The sequence below is a fragment of the Rhododendron vialii genome, chromosome 10a, assembly GCF_030253575.1.
Source record: "Rhododendron vialii isolate Sample 1 chromosome 10a, ASM3025357v1".
Taxonomy (NCBI): domain Eukaryota; kingdom Viridiplantae; phylum Streptophyta; class Magnoliopsida; order Ericales; family Ericaceae; genus Rhododendron; species Rhododendron vialii.
The window spans coordinates 29,998,450-30,017,582 of record NC_080566.1 but is presented as its reverse complement, the minus strand read 5'-3'; the positions used below and the strand labels follow the sequence as shown (position 1 = coordinate 30,017,582).

The following is a 19,133-nucleotide window of genomic DNA, read 5'->3' as shown; positions in this document are numbered from 1 at the left end:
CTCTCTTGTATCCGTTGACACTCTCTTTTCACGTGAAAATAACAAATATGAAATGTCAATGGATAAAAGTGGAGTATGTCTAGTTGACGATTAGCTAAGGACCCCTAAATTTGTCAATGGATGAAAAGGGAGTATGTTTTTTCTTTTTATTTTGTATGAAATATGTTTTTTTTTTTATCATTTGTATGAAATATGTTAGGACGCCTAAATTTTTTCAACTTATTTCTTTGTCTGTGAGAGATCGTAAAAATAAAAAGTTAACACGAAGAAGTTAGGCATTCTCAAAGTCAATAATTATCACAACTTATATGTTTTTCAACTTTTTCAATTGATTAAGATTTTTTACATTTTTAAAAAACCTCCTAGCGAGATGAACAAATAATCTAACAAGATTCGATACTAAAAACACGAAAGAACAACAAGCACTTTTGGAATTCTAAAATTATTTTTCTTACTAATAAAATATGCTAGGAAAAAGTAGCATTTTTGAACACATAACTTAGTAATAAAGTTAGGACAAATCGCTCTCAAAATCGGTTATATATAATGGCAACCCACCATGGGCTCAGTCTCTTGGACTCTTTAATTTTCGGATTGTATAGTCATGCAAACAAGACGAGGTTTAGAATTTTCGAGCTCAGATTGATTAGAATTCACTGAGCCGAATTGATACGAAATGTTTAAACTCGAGCTCAATCAATATTTTAAGACTCGAGCTCAATTCCGGAACTAATGTGCTTTTATAAGAAGCCAAGCATTTACACGAGCCATGTTATGGCTAACTCGAGCTTTACATTCGAACTTGACGACGATTTTGTTCGATTTGAGTTTTGAGGGAGGTTTTTTGGTATACAAGTGGAGAGAGAGAGATTGAAAAATAATGGTAATAATTGAAGAGAAAAATTATTAGGGACTATCCACAGACCCAACCCTAAGACAAGACCTAAGAGGCGACCGCCAGGCCCTCTATTGTTTCGACAATATAGGGCCCCAAGTTGAGTAAACGCTATACATGTAAATAGACAAATTACGTATCTCCTGGGATTGATTGATATTTGTTTTTTTTCTTTTCTTCACAACCTTTAGCTACCGATTGATATTTGAACCAAGCCCTAAAGTCCGTCGAGGGTTTACCTAGCGTTGGTACCACAAAACCATTGGTTATCGCATTCTACTGTTACGCAAACAAAAATACACGTAGACTTCTGCGTAAAAACACATAAATACTAACACTCCGTTCATTATTGTTTTAATATTTATTATTATGTTGGTTTAAGTATTTATTATTAAAATAGCTAAAACCACGAACCACCACCACTACATCGCCTTGTGGAAGAATACCGTTCAGAGAATCGAGGAGTTTCACGCCAAACAGAGGCTCCTGCTTCGAAATCGATCGCCACTCATTCACGCGATTTGTGTTCATTTGCCTTTTTCTGTTCTGGTTCGGCAATGACAGTGACTCTATTCTGGTTCGGACTCTGTTCTCCTACTTTTATAAATTCCTTAAATGAAGCCTAATCTGTTGGTTTAATTTAATATTTTACTTTAATATTAATATTAATTATGTGGGTTTATTTATAAAAGAGGTAATATACGCAGTTATTGGAGATAAAGGAGAGAAAACACCTTTGAGGTGGTCTCCTTATTTTACTCCTAATTATTAGTAGCATGTGTTGCATACTAACGGCAGAAAAAACCCTATGCTTGATAATCCCCTAATTATTCTCCAAGATATCAGAGTAGTTGGTATAGTATTGCCTCTATATCTCATACCTTTTTATTCGGCTAATTGATAATCAAAAACAACTTTTACTGTTCCAAAAGGAAATAACTTTCATACTATGATTGCTGTTTGTTCGATCGAATATCTACCTAATAAAACACAAGGGTGTGGGATCACACAAACACAAATACAAGTTGATCCGATGGCTGAGATTCATTTGATCTAAGGGCTGATAATGCATTCTCCCCAAGAAATTAAAGTGCCCATGTTTTTTACATATATTACAAAGCTGCCATCAAATAATTTTTGCCCTAACAGCCACCAATTTGCACATTCCAAAACATTTCTGTGCCATTTCTGCATCTCTCTCTCTCTCTCTCTCTCTCTCTCTCTCACACACACACACATCCAACAAAGTCGCTCCCCCCGCCAAGAACTAGACTTTCGTCCCCCCGCCAAGTACTGGACTTTCGTCCCCGTCGCCATTCCAAGGCATTTCTTTACATTTCAGTTTCTTCGTGATATGATGGTGTCTTTACCCATGTTTGACGGGCAATTCCAACTGGGGTGCGTAGTGTCGTAGGCACGGGTAAACACTAGTTTGTTCATAATTCATCACATATATTAGTTATTACTTTTTATTTGGCTTTCGAATGTCGGGAAACTACACGGTTCGTGAGTTTGCTTCACGGCACAGAAGGAAACTTGAAGGTAAATGTATCTTAGGGAAGGAGTACCATGTAGGTAGATGTATCTTAGGGAAGGAGTACCATGTAACCCTGTGCAAGAGGGGGTATATTGTTCATTAGGAGAGCGCTATTACGTGCCTCGACTACCCCACATGTTATTCTATTCCTTTCTCTATTTATTTGATTCTGTAAATTTGATCGATGAATATTATTTAGATTTATTATTCTATCAGAAAATTTCTATTGCATATATTTTCTTCAACATATTCTCACTATATATGTAGGATGGTGCTAATGCCACGACACTTTCTATGATGTTCCCTTTTTGATCATTTCATCTTAACACACTTCTCCCCCTTTGTTGTCCTCTTCTCTCTTTTATGTCTTTTAGATCACATATTCATAGAAACAGTCACTCAAAATCGCATTACAAGAAATAGATAACTTCTCTCTCTACAATGAGAGTTTCTCTCTCTAAAATGGGGAATATCACATAGGGCTTATCCTTACTTTTCCTTCGCTCTTCTTCTCTCCTTCATATCCTACTCTATTTCTTTACCATTGAAACCCCCTCCATCTCCTCTTCTCTCTCCTCTGTCTCCCTCCGCCTTCTTGTTTTTTCTTTTCCCCTTTTCTGGACCTTGCCTTCTATCCTTTCTTTCCTCGCTCCCCTTTTTTTTTCTTTTCTTTCTCTCTTCTCTCTCTCCTTCCTGGTCGGCCTCGTTTCCTTGGTGAGGATGACAGAACCAGAGACCATCGAACTAGATCCAAGCTTCGATGATTCCTCTCTTAAATCTAAGTTTACTCTGGTGGGCAAGTTCCTATCTCCCAAAAGCCTTAATAAGAAAGGGGTGGCAAATGTTATCGCTAAGGCGTGGCGAACCTCGGAGGAGGTTACAATAGCAGCTTGGGGTGACAATCTCTACGCCTTTGGTTTCAAAGCGGAAGACGATGTTACCAAGATCATGAGCTTAGGCCCCTGGTCCATTATGGGGTGCCTCATGATCCTTTGTAAATGGGATGGCCAAAAAACCCTTAAAGAGTTGGATTTCAGTTTAAGCCCTTTCTGGGTTCAGATTCGGGGCCTCCCTCTAGGTTTTTTGAACGCTCGTAGTGGGATGAAGATTGCGGAAACTTTGGGGGAGGTTATCACAGTCGAAGACCCGGATGGAAGAGGTAAGCCCATGAGATTTATTCGAGTTAGAGTTTGGATCGATATTACCAAGCCCCTAAAAAGGGCTTCTTTCTCAAGCGTCATGACGACGAGGATGCTTGGGTTAAATTCAAATATAAGCGTCTGTCGGACTATTGCTACTGTTGTGGAAGGGTAGGACATAATGTCAATGATTGTGGGGATAAAGGTGGGGCTTGAGATATCAACTGGCCTTTCAAAGATCTTAGAGCAGAGATCTCGTGGATGGATACTATTCAGTATGGTGATAGAAAGCCTATTGATCTGGTTTATCCAGATAGCAGGGGCAACTTGGATCGGAATAAAGTTGCAGCGGGCTGCGCGTGCAACTCGCAGCTTGAGAAACACATGGGGGAACAAAAAGGACAATTGGTACGTACGGATGTTCATGGGGAAAACATTTTGGGTGAATTCAAAGCTGATTTTGGGTTAGACAGATGTCAACAGAGGGGGCGAGCACGGGTGGAATGCAAACAAAGCCAGCCGGTTTCACATTGACGACGCCTTTGGAGAATATTCTTATTTCGAGAAATCCCTTTCTGTTTGGGGAGCGGGCTGAGGATCCGAGTACCCTATCCTCTAATAACAGGCCCAAGGATGTGGACCATCTTTATTTTGTTGAGGAACCTGACAGCCCAAAAAGCTTGACGGACTCAGTAGTTGATGGATCGCGCACTCACAGCCCAGTTAGAAGCCCTGGGGACAAGCCCCCAAGTCCAAACCTGAGGATGTGGGCCTCTCCCAAATCTTTAATCATATTCTATGCCTCAAGCGTAAACATCCAGGGGATCTCGATTCTAAGATTAGCTCTAAAAAGCAAAATCTTGCGATTGAGTGGGATGGCAGCTCGTCTGACAGGGTAGATGGGGATGAAGCAGCTTCTCTATCTCTGAGTCAAAATTCTTCTTCTTCTTCTTCAGGTAGGAAGGTTTTTAGAGGGGCAGGCAAGAATAAAGTGGTCAAGAATCCAAAACACAATGGGCGGAGAAAGGTGGGGATTCCCCTTAGCAATGCCGACACAGAGCTGGTGGAGGTAAATGTCTCACAGTCTCTTGATTACTCTGATAAACGAATGCATTGTGATGTTTCTGTGAAAGAAATCCCTTCTGATGGTGATTTTGAATTGTCTATTATCCTAACACGGGCTCCGATGGCTGGCCTTAAACAGCCACAGGGTCAATGGTAATTCTCAGCTGGAATGTTCAGGGGATGGGGCGACCCCTGACATTCCAGATCTTACGAGGGTTATGTACAACCCATCGTCCCCTAGTGGTATTTCTCATGGAGACGAAAAATAAGAGAGATACTTTAGAAGGAATAAGGAGAAGGCTCCATTTCTTGAATGGTTTCTATGTGGATCCTGTTGGTGTGTTTGGTGGTCTTGCTCTATGGTGGAAAGATGAAGTTACGATAGATATGAGGTATAGCTCCAAAAATCTATTACATTGTGTAGTTTCATGGCCTTCGATATCTTCCAATTGGTTGTGTTCCTTTGTGTATGCTCCTCATAATTGGCAACACCGAGTAGAATTCTGGGATTTGTTTAAGACTATTCACCAGGGTAATCCGTATCCCTGGTTGTGCTTTGGGGATTTCAATGACGTGGGGTCCATTTAGGAAAAACAAGGAGGTCTGCCATGTAACAGTACTAGATTGGAAAAATTCCAGGAACTGTTGTTTGACTGTGATTTAATGAATCTTGAGTTCAAAGGGCCTGCTTACACTTGGACAAACAAACAAGGGGGTGATAGCAATATTAGGGAAACATTGGACAGGACCGTAGCTAATGTGGAGTGGAGGAATTTGTTCCTTCTTGCTCAGGTTTTCCATGATATTCTTGTGGGATCTCATCACTGCCCCCTCATTCTCAATTGTTGTTTACCTCTAAAGAGAGTCCCATATAGTTTTAAGTTTGAATCGATGTGGTGTACTAGTGAGGAGTGTGGTGACGTTATTGCACGCTCTTGGAATACCAATCAAAGAGGTTCCCCTCAAGTTGCCTTAGTGGAGAAACTCAATCACTGTAAGGAGATGCTCAAACCTTGAAGCAAGAGAACTTTTGGAAACAACCTGGAGAAGATCAGAAGTCTCAAGTTGCAGTTGGGAGAGATCTTAGAAAAACCCTATTCTGCTGAGAATTTTCAAAAGGAAAACCAAATCAGAGAGGAGTTGGAATTGACTTTGTTAAGGGAAGAGATGTATCAGCACCAAAGATCGAGATTAAATTGGATTATGTATGGAGACAAGAATACAACTTTCTTTCATGCTACTATTATCCAAAGGCGTCAACGAAATCAACTGACTAAGCTCAAAAATAGTGAAGGGGTTTGGCTCTCAGAGGATCATGACATTAATGAACACTTGTTCTAGTATTTCTCCAAGTTGTTCACATGTATGGGTTCCAGAGATTATGAGGAAGTCCTTCAAAAGGTGGATAGGTGTGTCACAGATGAGATGAAAAATAAGCTGACTCGGATGGTTTCTGATGAAGAGATCAAGGTAGCTGTCTTTCAACTTGGTGCCATGAAAACTCCAGGTCCTGATGGCTTCCCTGGATTATTTTTTCAAAAATTTTAGGATACGATGGGAAAGGATGTGAGTGAGGCAGTGAAGAGGTTTTTTAGTGATGGTTTCTTGTTTGAAGAGCTAAACGTAACCAATATGGTCTTAATACCAAAGGTTCAATCGCTAGAGACTCTTTCCTAGCTCAGACTAATCAGCTTATGCAATTTTTGTCTCAAGATTATAACAGAGGTTCTGGCTAATCGTCTCAAAGGGATTTTAAAACTTTTGATATCCCTAAACCAATCTGCCTTTGTTCTGGGGAGGCTTATCCAAGACAACATCATTATTGCCCATGAAGCTTTTCATTTCCTTCATCGCAAGAAGAAAGGGAAGAAAGGTTTCATGGCAATAAAATTGGATTTCAACAAAGCCTATGACCGAGTGGAATGGGATTTCTTTAAAGCTCTAATGGAAAAAATGGGGTTTGCTATGGACCGGATTAAATGGACTATGGCATGTGTATCCTCTGTTCAGTTTGTGATCAAAGCAAATAGGGAAGCAAGAGCTAATGTATCTCCTCAACGGGGCCTTAGACAGAGGGACCCCCTCTCCCCCTACTTGTTCCTTCTGGTCAAGGATATCTTATCCAAGCTTATTCAAGTGGAGATCAACAATATTCAATTGTCAGGTATGCGCATTAATAGGAACTGCCCCACCCTTTCCCATATTTTGTTTGTTGATGATGCTATACTATTTCTCAAAGCTAAATTGAATGAATGTCGTACTGTATTGGATATTCTTAAAAAGTACGGAGATGCTTCTGGCCAACTTGTTAATTATGAAAAGTCTGGTGTTTTCTTTTCTTCTAACATGTGTGCCATAGATAAACAACTTTGTTGTGACTTTCTAAATATGAGCCCCATGAAAGGTGATTCTATGTATCTGGGTCTACCATTCTTTTAGGGTAGATCCAAAGTAGAAGCATACACTTTTTTAGTAGAAAGAGCTTTTAGAAAAATGCAAGGATGGAAGACCAACTTAATCTCTGTGGCTGGAAAGGAAACTCTCATTAAATCCCAAGTTCAGGGCATTCCTACCTATGCGATGGCATGCTTCCTCCTCCCCAAGAAGTTATGTGATAAACTGGATTCCATTACTCGTAACTTTTGGTGGAAAGAAAACCCTGAAGATAGAGGTATATGCTGGAATTCATGGGATAGTCTAACTACTACCAAGTCTCAAGGAGGAATGGGATTCAAAAACTACAGATGTTTTAATGAAGCAATGTTGGCAAGGCAAGGCTAGAGACTCTTGATGAACCCTCATTCCTATTGGGGGAGATTCTTGAAAGGTTTCTACTTCCCTAACTCCACATTTCTTCAGGCTTCCAGAGGCAGTCATGCATCTTAGGCTTGGTCCAGTCTCTTACATGGCAGAAATCTTCTCACAAAAGGATTGAGGTGACAAATTCAAAATGGTAAGGATACTGACTTTTGGAATGATCCTTTTATTCCCACACTCCCAAATTTCAGAATTCCAATCCATCAACCACAGGGGAGTGACATTATGCTGGTAGTAGATGTTGTAGATAAGAGGAATGGGACTTGGAATCGACAGAAACTTGTTAGAGAGGTCCCTTTTGAGGTGGTGGAGGCTATCCTAAAAATCCCATTGCCTTTGGTGGATAGACAGGATCAGCTGGTTTGGCACTACGATAAAAAAGGAGTTTGCTCGGTTAAATCAGGTTACCAGGTGGCTATGCAGTCAAATCTGAACCTAAGGAATGAGAAAGCTGAATCCTCCTTTAAACCAAAGGAGGTACTGTGGAAAGTTTTGTGGAAGATGAAAATGCAAGGGAAAATTAAGAGCTTTTGGTGAAGGGCATGTAAGAACAGTCTTGCTACTTGTGAGAATCTTTATAGAAGGAAATGTGCTCAATCTAGCACTTGCCCCATCTGTGGATCAGAAATAGAAACTGTGGAGCATATGCTTTTCTAGTGTAGTTGGGCACAAGCAGTTTGGTTTGCTTGCAGTATTAAGGTGTATGGAGATTTGGGTGGTAATGCTTCGGTCCTCAAATGGGCAGCTGATATGGTGGACAAAATGACTTTCTCTGAAGCTACAGAGTTTATGGGTTTTGTGGCCCTCATTGCCTGGTATATCTGGAAAATGAGAAACAATTTTGTATTTCGTAACATCAGAATTGATCCCAGGGACACTTTGGCGGCAATTAATCATGCTCATATGGAAACTACATTTATTTTAGAGATTCCAAATGTCCACACGGACACCCCATTAACCCAAGAGGATATCTCCACTTGGAGGGCTCCGGACAGAGGTCACTTTAAGGAAATTGTGATGTTGCCATTCCCAAAGGAGGAGGGGAAAGTAAATTAGCAGTGGTAATTAGAGACTGGAAAGGAAAAATTCTCGATGGTTTAACTCGCACGACAGTAGCATGCTCCACGCTTAGTGGTGAACTTCGAGCAATCAGAGCAGCTTGCGCAATGGTGATCAGTTTGGGAATCAGAGGAGTTGACGTGAAAGCTGATAACAAACAAGCAATTCTTCTCAGTGTCTCCGAGCTGGTCCCTTCATGGGAGGTGAGTTCTGAAGTCTTGGACATCCGACATTTTGCCAAAAAAGGGGATATTAGATTCAGATGGGTTCACAGAGGAGAAAACAAGACGGCCCACGAGATTGCAGCCTTAGCAAAGAAAAATATTCTTCCATGTAATTGGTTTATTTTCCCTCCGTTGTCGTTGTTTTCCATCCTTTGTAATGAAGAACCTTTGTAGGCCTTTTCGGCCTTTTTGAGGATAAAAAAAAATCGCATTACAATCTCTCTCTCTCTCTCTCTCTCTCTCTCTGTAGCCAATCACTACAAACCTAGCTATTTCTTTCATTTTTCACATTGTTCTTAAAGTACTACTCAAAATTTATAATCAGAAAAAATTGATAATTGTCCCTGGAGTTCGATATCTTTGTTTTGATTGTGGATTGATGGTGGCAATCCCAAAAAATGGTATTCATTGGTAGAACTCATCGTTTCTTTTTCACACAGTGTGACATGGCACAATCTGGATGTGGGCTTAGACCATTTTTCCAAGCGGTGTAACAAGCATACAATAGTGGATTCGATTTACATTGAGATGACTAGATAAGTATGTAGTTCGTAGTGAGAGAAGAAATGAAAGGGAGATTGAAGGAAGCTAATGCTCTATTGGAACTGAGGGAGAAGAGAGAAAGCAAGTAAATGGGTTTGCGGCGTTTGCCAGGAGGGGAGATGAGTTTTACACTTGGCAGACCAAAGGGAGACGACAAGGGGTAAATATGTGAAATGAATTTAACAGCTCATTTGGTACGCGAGAAAAGAAAATAAACGGGGAGAGAACTCAATCTCTCCCTCGTTTGGAAGGGGAAGAAGGCGAGAGAGGGTGAGAGACGGAGGGAGAGTAGAACCCCTCCCAAGCCCAGTTCCATTTCTCGCCAAAAGTGGCGAGATTTCGAGAGAAGCCCAGTTCCGTTTCTCGCCAAAAGTGGCGAGATTTCGTGAGAAAGGGGAGCGTGTGGTCCACCCCCTCGTCAGATAGTCGGATGAGTGGCTGTGCATCGTCGGAGAAGAAAGAGAGAGAGTACCAAGTTTGCCGGAGATGAGAGGGAGAGAATTTCAGCTCGTTGGAGAGTCGCCGGAACTCTACCAGTCGCCTGTAAGAATTTGATTTCTCACTGTTATTTGGATGGGATAGTGAGAAACCACACCCCTTTCTTTTCTTTTCTCACTAAAAAAAGAGAACACACCCCTTTATTTTCTTTTCTCACCCATCCATCCAAAGGGGCTGTAAGTGTCATGCCATTTTATTATATCTTCACCCATACCATATCCACCCGAAACTAATCCGATCAGCAAACGCTCCATCCGGAGTGTCTAAAATTTATCCCCTCCAAGGGGATATGAATATCTAATCATATCGTATCCGGTACGAAAGAAACACAAACATCGGAAATACAATCCTCCCAAATTTCAATATCCGGCTTAATCCTATATCGGCCTCGCGCATACCGCTGCCATAAAGGCTGTAAGACAACAAGAGAAGGCATCCATCCATAACTAGTTATATTAATTTGTTGGGACCTTGGACACATTCATAACTTCTATTTTCTATTATTATGTTGATGATCTCGTGGTAAATTAAAAATCACAGGACACTACTTCTTCTTCTTTTTTGATTTAACTGGCATAGATAGAACAAAAAATAAAACATAGTTCTAGGGAGCTTAACTCCCCGTACATCATCAAGGATAACCTGATTAATACAATTCGGAATCGACTGAATAACAATAAGGCTATTACAAATATTAATAAAATTTGTTTTTGCAATGGCATCCGTACTTCGATTGGCCTCCTGGTATACATGATGCACCTTCGCTTTAAGGTGATCTAGCAACACCCTGCAATCAGATAAAATATTACTTAACTCATGGCTACCCATCTCTTTCTTGCTAATGAGTTGTGCCAAGGTCATAGAATCAGTTTCCACACAAATGCCTTGCAAATTCCGCTCCCATGCAAGTTGCAAACCGTCTCGAAGAGCCCAACACTCCATGGCAGTGCTGGATGAGGCTGTTGTTAGTAATTTATTTTAATCAACGGGTATTTGTAATCTTAACGTGGGGAGATTAATAAGTATTTAATATCATGGAGCTTGTAATATAATTGAGATAAAGACGGGAGTGCAATTATAATTCTGTAGTGGGGTGAATTATAATTAGTGAAATAAGAAATATAATCCTGGTAGAATTAGGTTTTCTTATTTACACTGGGAGCCCAGACTTATTACTCCTTGGGTCCCTATCGTAGCCCTATATATACACGTTATGCTCTCTAGGTCAGTTGGATGTTTTTATACTATTCAGTAAATAGAGGCAGGCTTAGAGAGAGCAAACAGATTATGAAAGTGTCCACACTTAGTTCGTGTTCTAGACGTGGAGAGAATACGATAGAAGATCGTAAGGTACGGTCGAGCAGTATTCGTGGTTTATAGCAAGGCGTGCTATAACAAGTTCAACCAACGTTCGTGCCGCAGGGAGTTGAGGTAGAACCTAAATTCCGCTTTATAGGGTTTTACAATTTTTGTTGTCTAATCTGTACGCGTTATTATTGGGTCTTGGGGATTCGTTTTCCCAACAGTGGTATCAAAGCAGGCTGTAATCACGCGTATGGATTAAACATGTCATGTTGTCCGTAGGTTATAGAGGGTATAACGTAGAACTGTGCTAATCCTTGTTTTGCAGCGTTCTTACCCAGCTATTATGGTCACATGATTTTTGTTGATTTTATGTGATTGGATCCTACGATAATTTTTTCGTGGTTATTATTATTTATTGGTTTACCACAATTACTTTTTGTGATTGTAATAATTAACGTAGCATGTGTTATTTATTGGGTGCCACGATTATTTTTCATGGTTGTAATAATTAACGTAGCATGTGAACTCCAATGGAGGCATAAGATCGATGTTTGTATGTTTCTTCGATTGTAATAGCATTCAACGATGATTCGGAGATCGAAGATGGTAGATACAAAAAATACAAGTTGTTTGGCTCGCAACAGATTTTTTTCCAAATTCGTAGGGTCTGATTGCAGGGCTATTTCGACCTAGTAAACGTTGGAATTAGAAAATCTGTTCTTCACAAAGTTGTAGATGTAGGGGGATGAAAACAATTGATGCTTTCTGATCAACTGGATTGCAACGACTTGTTCGTGCCTCTTCACCGGAACCCTAATTTGTCGTCGGAACCCTAATCTGCAAAATAGACAGGGGGTGAGCGCACCTTTGCCTCTCGTGGCAAAGGCCCTCCGATGCCTTTGTTAGTATCACGTACTAGCAATAAAACCCTAATTATCAGTAGGAAATCAGTAAGAATGCAATGTATTGCGTACCTTTTGCCTCTAGGTTTACCTCATATTTATAGATTTTCGTATGCTTGTTACCCAAGCATTCCTGTTGCCATAGGATTCCTAACTCGTATAGGAAACCCAGGATATCAAGGAGTCTCGTTTCCTTTATCAGTTTATGGAAAAGAGTCCTTTTAGGATTCTTTTCCATTAAGAGCCGAACATCCCATACTCGTTGGGTATCTTTCTCAGATCCTATATTCTTGGGATCTTATTCCTTTATGGGACATAACTATTCTGGAATCTTCCAAAGTATTCCCTCTGCTCCTACTCTCGATTGGAGCTCCTTCTTTGTTCGGCCGTCTCATAGCCGAGCAGACTACCTGGACCAAGGACTTCACATGTAACTTAGTCCAAACGTAATCAGAATGTCTCTTATCTGCCAAACAGATAGTTTACACCAGTGACTTGTCATATCATTGGCCTTTATTTAGCCGAACAGATTGCATGGACCAGGGACTTCACATGTCATTGTTCCATATCGCTGTTCTTCATACTGCCCAGAGATAAGTCCAGTCGTATTCACCACGTGCTCCCAATCATCACGTGTTTGGCATCTAAATGTATTTGCTCGGGAATACCTCCCTACAGTAGATAATTGAATTTCGAATCCAACCCAATTTGAATCACTTCAATTGGAGGTCGGATGAGGAAGATATGGCCAAAATATTGAAGGCTGTGCAGTTTACGCGGGAATATGTCAAATCCGAAAAGATTTCAAGTTTGGAAGGATTACTGAAGGATTTCAAATTTGGAAGGATTGCTTAAGGGTTTCAAATTTGGAAGGACTCCTTATTGCTTAAGAATTTCAAGTTTGGAAGGATTCTTTGTTGCTTAAGGATTGCATCTTTGACCAAAGTAGCTGGATTCTTTTTTTCTTGTGTTTCCTTATTATTTATATTTCCATATTGTTTGCATATGTGATAGTTTACCATATTGAGACAACATGGTAATATTTGGCTTTAAACCTAGATCACATTTTTTTGCAAAACTCGAAAATTTGATAACCCTCACAAATTTTGTAAATAACTAAGTGGGGGAGGGAATTTATTATGAATAAATCCCATGGTCTCCATTGCTAGTTCGTAGGTGATATAATTAATTTTGTGTGTTGGTTTCAGAACCTTCCTTCCTATCGGACAAAATTAATTGTGGCATCATTGGAACAAACTTCCTAAAGGGATAACTCTAAGATAATTGTTGTGTGGATCACTTCACCATCTGAGGAGGTTCATAACGGAACAATGGGTCATGAGGCTAGGTAATGGTATACACTTAGCTATAAATAATAATATCCTTACCATCTGAGTCATTATTATTATTTATAGGACCGAAGCTATATTTGGCTATTTAATTTTGCTTGGCACGGTATAGTGTCTGTTGGATAGTAAAATTAAAATGTTGTGCCTATCTACACGAATGATGAAGAGTAGACGACCTTCCCATTGAGGCATGCTCTTCACGGTGTGTAGGGTTGCCAATGATTTTCTTTTAACATGTAGTTAAGGGAACCAATATTAAAATGAAATTTAAGTTTTTATTGCCCTTCATAATTGTTGTTATGTTATTTGATTCTCATATTCAAAAACAGGTTCTTTCAATCCACTTGCAATTATTCTCAAAGCAAATAAACTTACTGGATCGAATTATATTGACTGGAAAAGGAATTTGAATATTGTGTTAACTGCTGAGGGGCACAAATATATGTTGTCTGAGGTGTGCCCTCCTAGACCTGATGAGAATGACACAGAACAGGAAGCAAAATTTTATAAAAATTGGTGAGTAGCACCCATGTTAAAGGGACTCCGATTAGGGATCATGTTCTGAAGATGATAGCTCTTTTTACTGAACTAGAGATCCTTGGAGCTAAAATTGATGGAAAAATTCAGATCAATTTCGTTCTCAACTCACTGCAGTTTGAGAGTTTTAAGTAATTTCGCCTGAACTATTATATGAACAAAATGCATTTATCTTTAGCGAAACTTCTTAAGGAACTCCAAGCACCTGAGGGTCTTTTGGTTGTGAAGAAACCACCATCAATGTTAGTGGCAGAGAAGGTTTCTATTTCTAAGCTGAAAGGCAAGAAGAAGCAGAACAAGTCTCAGAAAAAAGGTTGTTAAGGCAGTTTATGCGCCTCAAGGTAAAGTGATAAAGCCTGCGGGCAAGTGTTTTCACTACAAACAGCAAGAACACTAGAAGAAGGAATGTCTATTCTATCTCAATAAAGTGAATAATCAAGATAGATCTTTTCGTTAATTGTTGAATCATGTTTAGTGGTGTTATCTACCAGTACCTGGTGTGTAGATACAGGAACCACTAATCATATTTGCAATTTATTGCATGGGTTCCAGGAAACTAGAAGACACAGTGATGGAGAGATTTATCTACACATGGGTAATGCTACGAGAATGATAACAGTTGTAGTAGGAAATGTTATTTTAAATTTTAATAATTATAGGAGTTTAATTTTGAGAGATTGTCTTTATGTTCTCACACTTAGAAGAAACTTGTTTTCAGTTTTTAAGTTGATTAAAGATGGATATTTAGTTTATTTTAGTAACTTTGTGGTTATTAAGTTAAATAAACGTTTTATCTATTCTGATTCATTGATGGATAATCTCTACTTTATTAATCCTATATTTCCTACAGTGCAACTGCATAAATTGAATAACACTAATAATATGCCATGTAAGAGAAATGAGCCTTCTAAATTGAACCAAACGTATCTTTGGCACTTATGCCTTGGTCATATTAATCTGAATAGGATTTTTAGACTGGTCAGGGATGGACCTTTAAGTTCATTGGAAGTTGAGGAACTTCTAGTCTATGAATCCTTTTTAGAAGGTAAGATGACCAAGAGACTTTTTTATCTGTAAAAGATTACATAGCCAAAGAGCCATTGAAATTGGTTCATTCTGATTTGTGTGGACCCATGAATGTCCAAGCAAGATGTGATTTTGAGTATTTCATCACTTTGATTGATAATTACTCAATGTTTGGATACATTTATTTGATGCACCGTAAGTCCGAATGCTTTGAGAAATTCAGGGAGTATAGGGCAGAAACGGAGAAGCGTTTGGGTCAATGTTCTGAATACCGTACCGGCCAAGGTACCGGTTTTCTTACTGGTACGGTACGTACCGGTACCGGTCAAATACCGGGTACCGTTTCGGATTTAGCGCTATTAACATTATATAATTATAAATCGGTTATTTTTTTTGCATGTCATTCAGTTTATTATAACATAAACTTTCATTAGACAACGCAAATTACACTCTCATTAATATAAGTTCCCATAAATATCAAATCTTCATAATACAAATTTTATTTAAAAAAAAAATCTCTAAGCTCAAAGAAATAAATGGAAACAAAACTCTTCTCGGTAGAGTCTTTACCCATATCCTTTCCTGAACAAGATACTAGCCCCACGTGTACGTTGTGACCTGTAATACTAGTAATAACAAAGGGTATTTTGTTTTTCTGTCATTTTAGGGCTTCTAATAGTTTAGAAGCACATCCTAACCCAGATCATTTTAGTAGCACATCCTCCCCGCCTCTGCTGTTCCTGCTTTTCTCTCTCTCTCTCTCTCTCCCTCCTCAACCAGTCAACTAGTCATGGCGAAGTGCAAAGTTGCAAACAAAGGTATAACAGGGTCATGTTTAGTGGGTTTAATTTTTGTCAAAATGTAAGATACCAGTCCATATTATGATCTGGGTTTCTCTTTCTCTCCATCCATGGACCTGTTCATACCTCATAGATCCGAAACCCAGTTTAGCAAAATACCGGACGAAATTCCCGGTAAAGACATCTCGGCCAAGATTCGCCGGATTTTCTGGTACCGACTGGTAAACGCCGATATTGGCGCCGGAACGGTATCAGATGGTCAACTTACCAGTTTCTCACAAATCCGGTACGTACCGGCCGGTACGGAACGGGATTGACAACCTTGGTCTGGGTAAATGTCTCAAGACACTGCGATTTGATCGTGATGACGAATACCTCTTGGGAGAGTTTAGGGACTACTTGTCATCTGAAGGGATTACATCCCAGTTGTCAGCTACAGATATGCCACAATAAAATTATGTAGCAGAGAGAAGGAATAGGACTCTTATGGATATGGTCAGATCATTGATGAGTTATTCAGATTTAGCAATTTCGTTTTGGGGACATGCGCTAAAAACAGCAGCGTACATTCTTAACTTGGTACCATCTAAGTTAGTACCATTTACACCCACAGAACTGTGGACTGGGCGTAAACCTAGTCTACAGTATGTTCGGGTTTTGGGGTAGTCAAGCACATGTGTTGAATGAGAGCGCAGATAAATTGGAATCAATGACATAAGTTTGTCTGTTTGTGGGGTACCTTAGAGGAACGAAATGTGGATTATTTTATAGTCCTCAGAATCAGAAGGTCATTGTGAGCATCAATGCCCGATACTTAGTGAATGACTATGTAATAGACCACAACCTCAGAAGCAAGATTGTTTTAAAGAAATTGAGAGGAGAGAGACCGATAAATACTTCTTCAACACCAATAGTATAGGAGGTTACACTGCAATAAAGAGTTGTTGACACACCGGTACCTCATCGTAGTGGGAAGGTTGTTATCCCACCCAATCGGTATACGTTCTTGGGAGAATCCTATGATATGATCCTTGAAGAACAACATGCTGAACCCTGCAACTACAATGAGGAACTAGAAGGTAAAAATGTGAAACTTTGGCAAAAGGCTGTGAAATCTGCATCCACGTAGTGGAACCAGATGGATTCATATAAAAGAGTCAAGAGCACATGTTGTGCAAGCTTAAGGAGTCTATTCATGGACTCAAGCAAGCATCTAGATCTTGAAGCATCTGTTTTGATCAAGCAATCTAGTTTTTTGGTTTTGATCAATGTTCAGATGAGTCATGTGTGTACAAGAAGCGCAACGAAAAAGTGGTGGTGTTCCTGATACTATATGTAGATGATATTCTGCTAATTGAAAGCGACGTGGGAATGTTATCTTCGGTAAATGTGTGACTATCTAGCCAGTCCGATATGAAAGACTTGAGAAAAGCCAGTCACATCCTTGGGATTAAGCTTATGTGAATCGCAAGTAGAGGATGTTGGGCTTATCATAAGCTACTTATATCGATGAGATCCTTTCTCGTTTTAGCATGCAGGATTCCAAGAAAGGGTTCCTCTCTTTTTAGACATGGAATCAACCTATCCAAGGATCCGTGTCATAAGACACCTGAGGAGATGGAGAAGATGAAGGCAGTTCCTTATGCATTGGTAGTAGGAAGCCTCATGTATGTTATGTTGTGTACTAGACCTGATATTTGTTTTGCTATTAGCATGGTTAGTAGATTTCAGTGTAATCCAAGGCAAGAGCATTGGACTGCAGTGAAACATATACTCAAGTATCTGAAAAAAACTAGAGATCATATGTTGGTGTTCCAGTCAGATGGTCTTGTACCTCATGGGTACACAAACTCAGACTTTATGTTAGATAGGGATTCCAAAAAATCTACCTTGGGATATGTGTTTACCTGGGAGGTAGAGCCAAAAGTTGGAGGAGTATCAAGTAATCGTGCATTGATTGATTCCACCATGGAGGCCGAGTATGTGGTAGCTTCTTAAGCAGCCAAAGAGGCCATTTGGTTTAGATACTTCTTGATGGATCTAGAAGTGATTCATTTAGTATAATTAGCTATTACATCTATTGTAACAATAGTGGTGCAGTTGCTAACTCTAAGGAGCCATTGATTCATAAGAAGGAAAACACATCGAGGGTAAGTATCACCTGATTCGAGAGATCGTTCAGCGAGGTGATTTAGATGTGTCCAAGATCGCATCGGTAAACAACCAAGCAGATCATTTTACCAACAGCTTACAAGCTAAGACTTTTGATAGTCATGTAGAGGAAATGTGAGTGAGATGCGTGGCAACATGATTTTGAGACTTAGTGGGAGTTTGTTCGAAAAATATACTAAAAGTCATGCTTTTATGTAATGGATTAATATTTTATTGCTATTTATTAATCAGTTTTATCCATTTTTGATGAGAATCTTTTATGGGCAATATTTGCATAATATTTTTATATGTTGTGCATGTGTGTCTTTTATTTTACAAAGTAGATGATCCGGTATGTAGAATTCGGCTTACACACAGAAGATCAGATTCTTGGTTCTTGTGAAATATAAGATATGGTTCACAGTTTTAAATGGAATTGGATACACCATCGATAGGACTGTAGTACAATGTTTAGTAGGTCTGTCTTGACTACAAGGAACAGTCTAGTTCTAACTCATTGTGCTTGTACACTTTGTGTGTATTGAACGGGACCACATTGAGGTAATTGTCTTTATACTAACTTTATAAGACAATTGGAACCTCATGGTTATTATGAATGCTTATGCTCTTAATCCAAAAATAATTATTAGAGGTGTATATTTAATGTTGTTGACTTTGATTCATTAAAGAGTGAGATATTTATATGGTCAATAGTCTCGGTGAGTTGGGTAGCAACATTATGTATATGACAACTATTAATTATTGATGGAATCCACGTCCCAGTAGGGATTGATGATACCCCTTGAGTAAGCTTATAAGTTTCGATTATGTCAAACCCTGCAGGTGGATATTTGTATCCGACATATCGAATAAGTTATGCGGATAGTCTCAAGTTAAGATGTTGATTAAGTGGGAGATTGTTAGTAATTTATTTTAATCAACGGGTATCTGTAATCTTAACGTGGGGAGATTAATAAGTATTTAATATCATGAAGCTCGTAATATAATTGAGATAAAGACACGAATGCAATTATAATTCTGTAGTGGGATGAATTATAATTAGTGAAATAAAAAATAGAATCCTGGCAGGATTAAGTTTTCTTATTTACACTAGGAGCCCAGACTTATTACTCCTTAGGTCCCTATCGTAGCCCTTTATATACACGTTATGCTCTCTAGGTCAGTTAGATGTTTTTATATTATTCAGTAAATAGAAGCAGGTTTAGAAAGAGCAAACAAATCACGAAAGAGTCCACATTTAGTTCGTGTTCTAGACATGGAGGGAA

At 39.2% G+C, this 19,133-nt stretch overlaps 2 protein-coding genes across 2 annotated transcripts; both read left to right on the top strand.

The window, feature by feature from the left end:
• Positions 1–3,152: 3,152 nt before the first annotated feature.
• LOC131303110 (uncharacterized) lies at positions 3,153–3,984 on the top strand. Its single transcript, XM_058329902.1, has one exon. The coding sequence runs from the start codon at positions 3,153–3,155 to the stop codon at positions 3,744–3,746; it is 594 nt and encodes a 197-aa protein (XP_058185885.1). The 3' UTR covers positions 3,747–3,984.
• Positions 3,985–7,678: 3,694 nt separating this feature from the next.
• On the top strand, positions 7,679–8,509 carry LOC131303109 (uncharacterized). Its single transcript, XM_058329900.1, has 2 exons — positions 7,679–7,930; positions 8,111–8,509. Exons 1-2 carry the CDS (start codon positions 7,679–7,681, stop codon positions 8,507–8,509), a joined length of 651 nt encoding a protein of 216 aa, XP_058185883.1.
• The last annotated feature ends 10,624 nt before the right edge of the window (positions 8,510–19,133 follow it).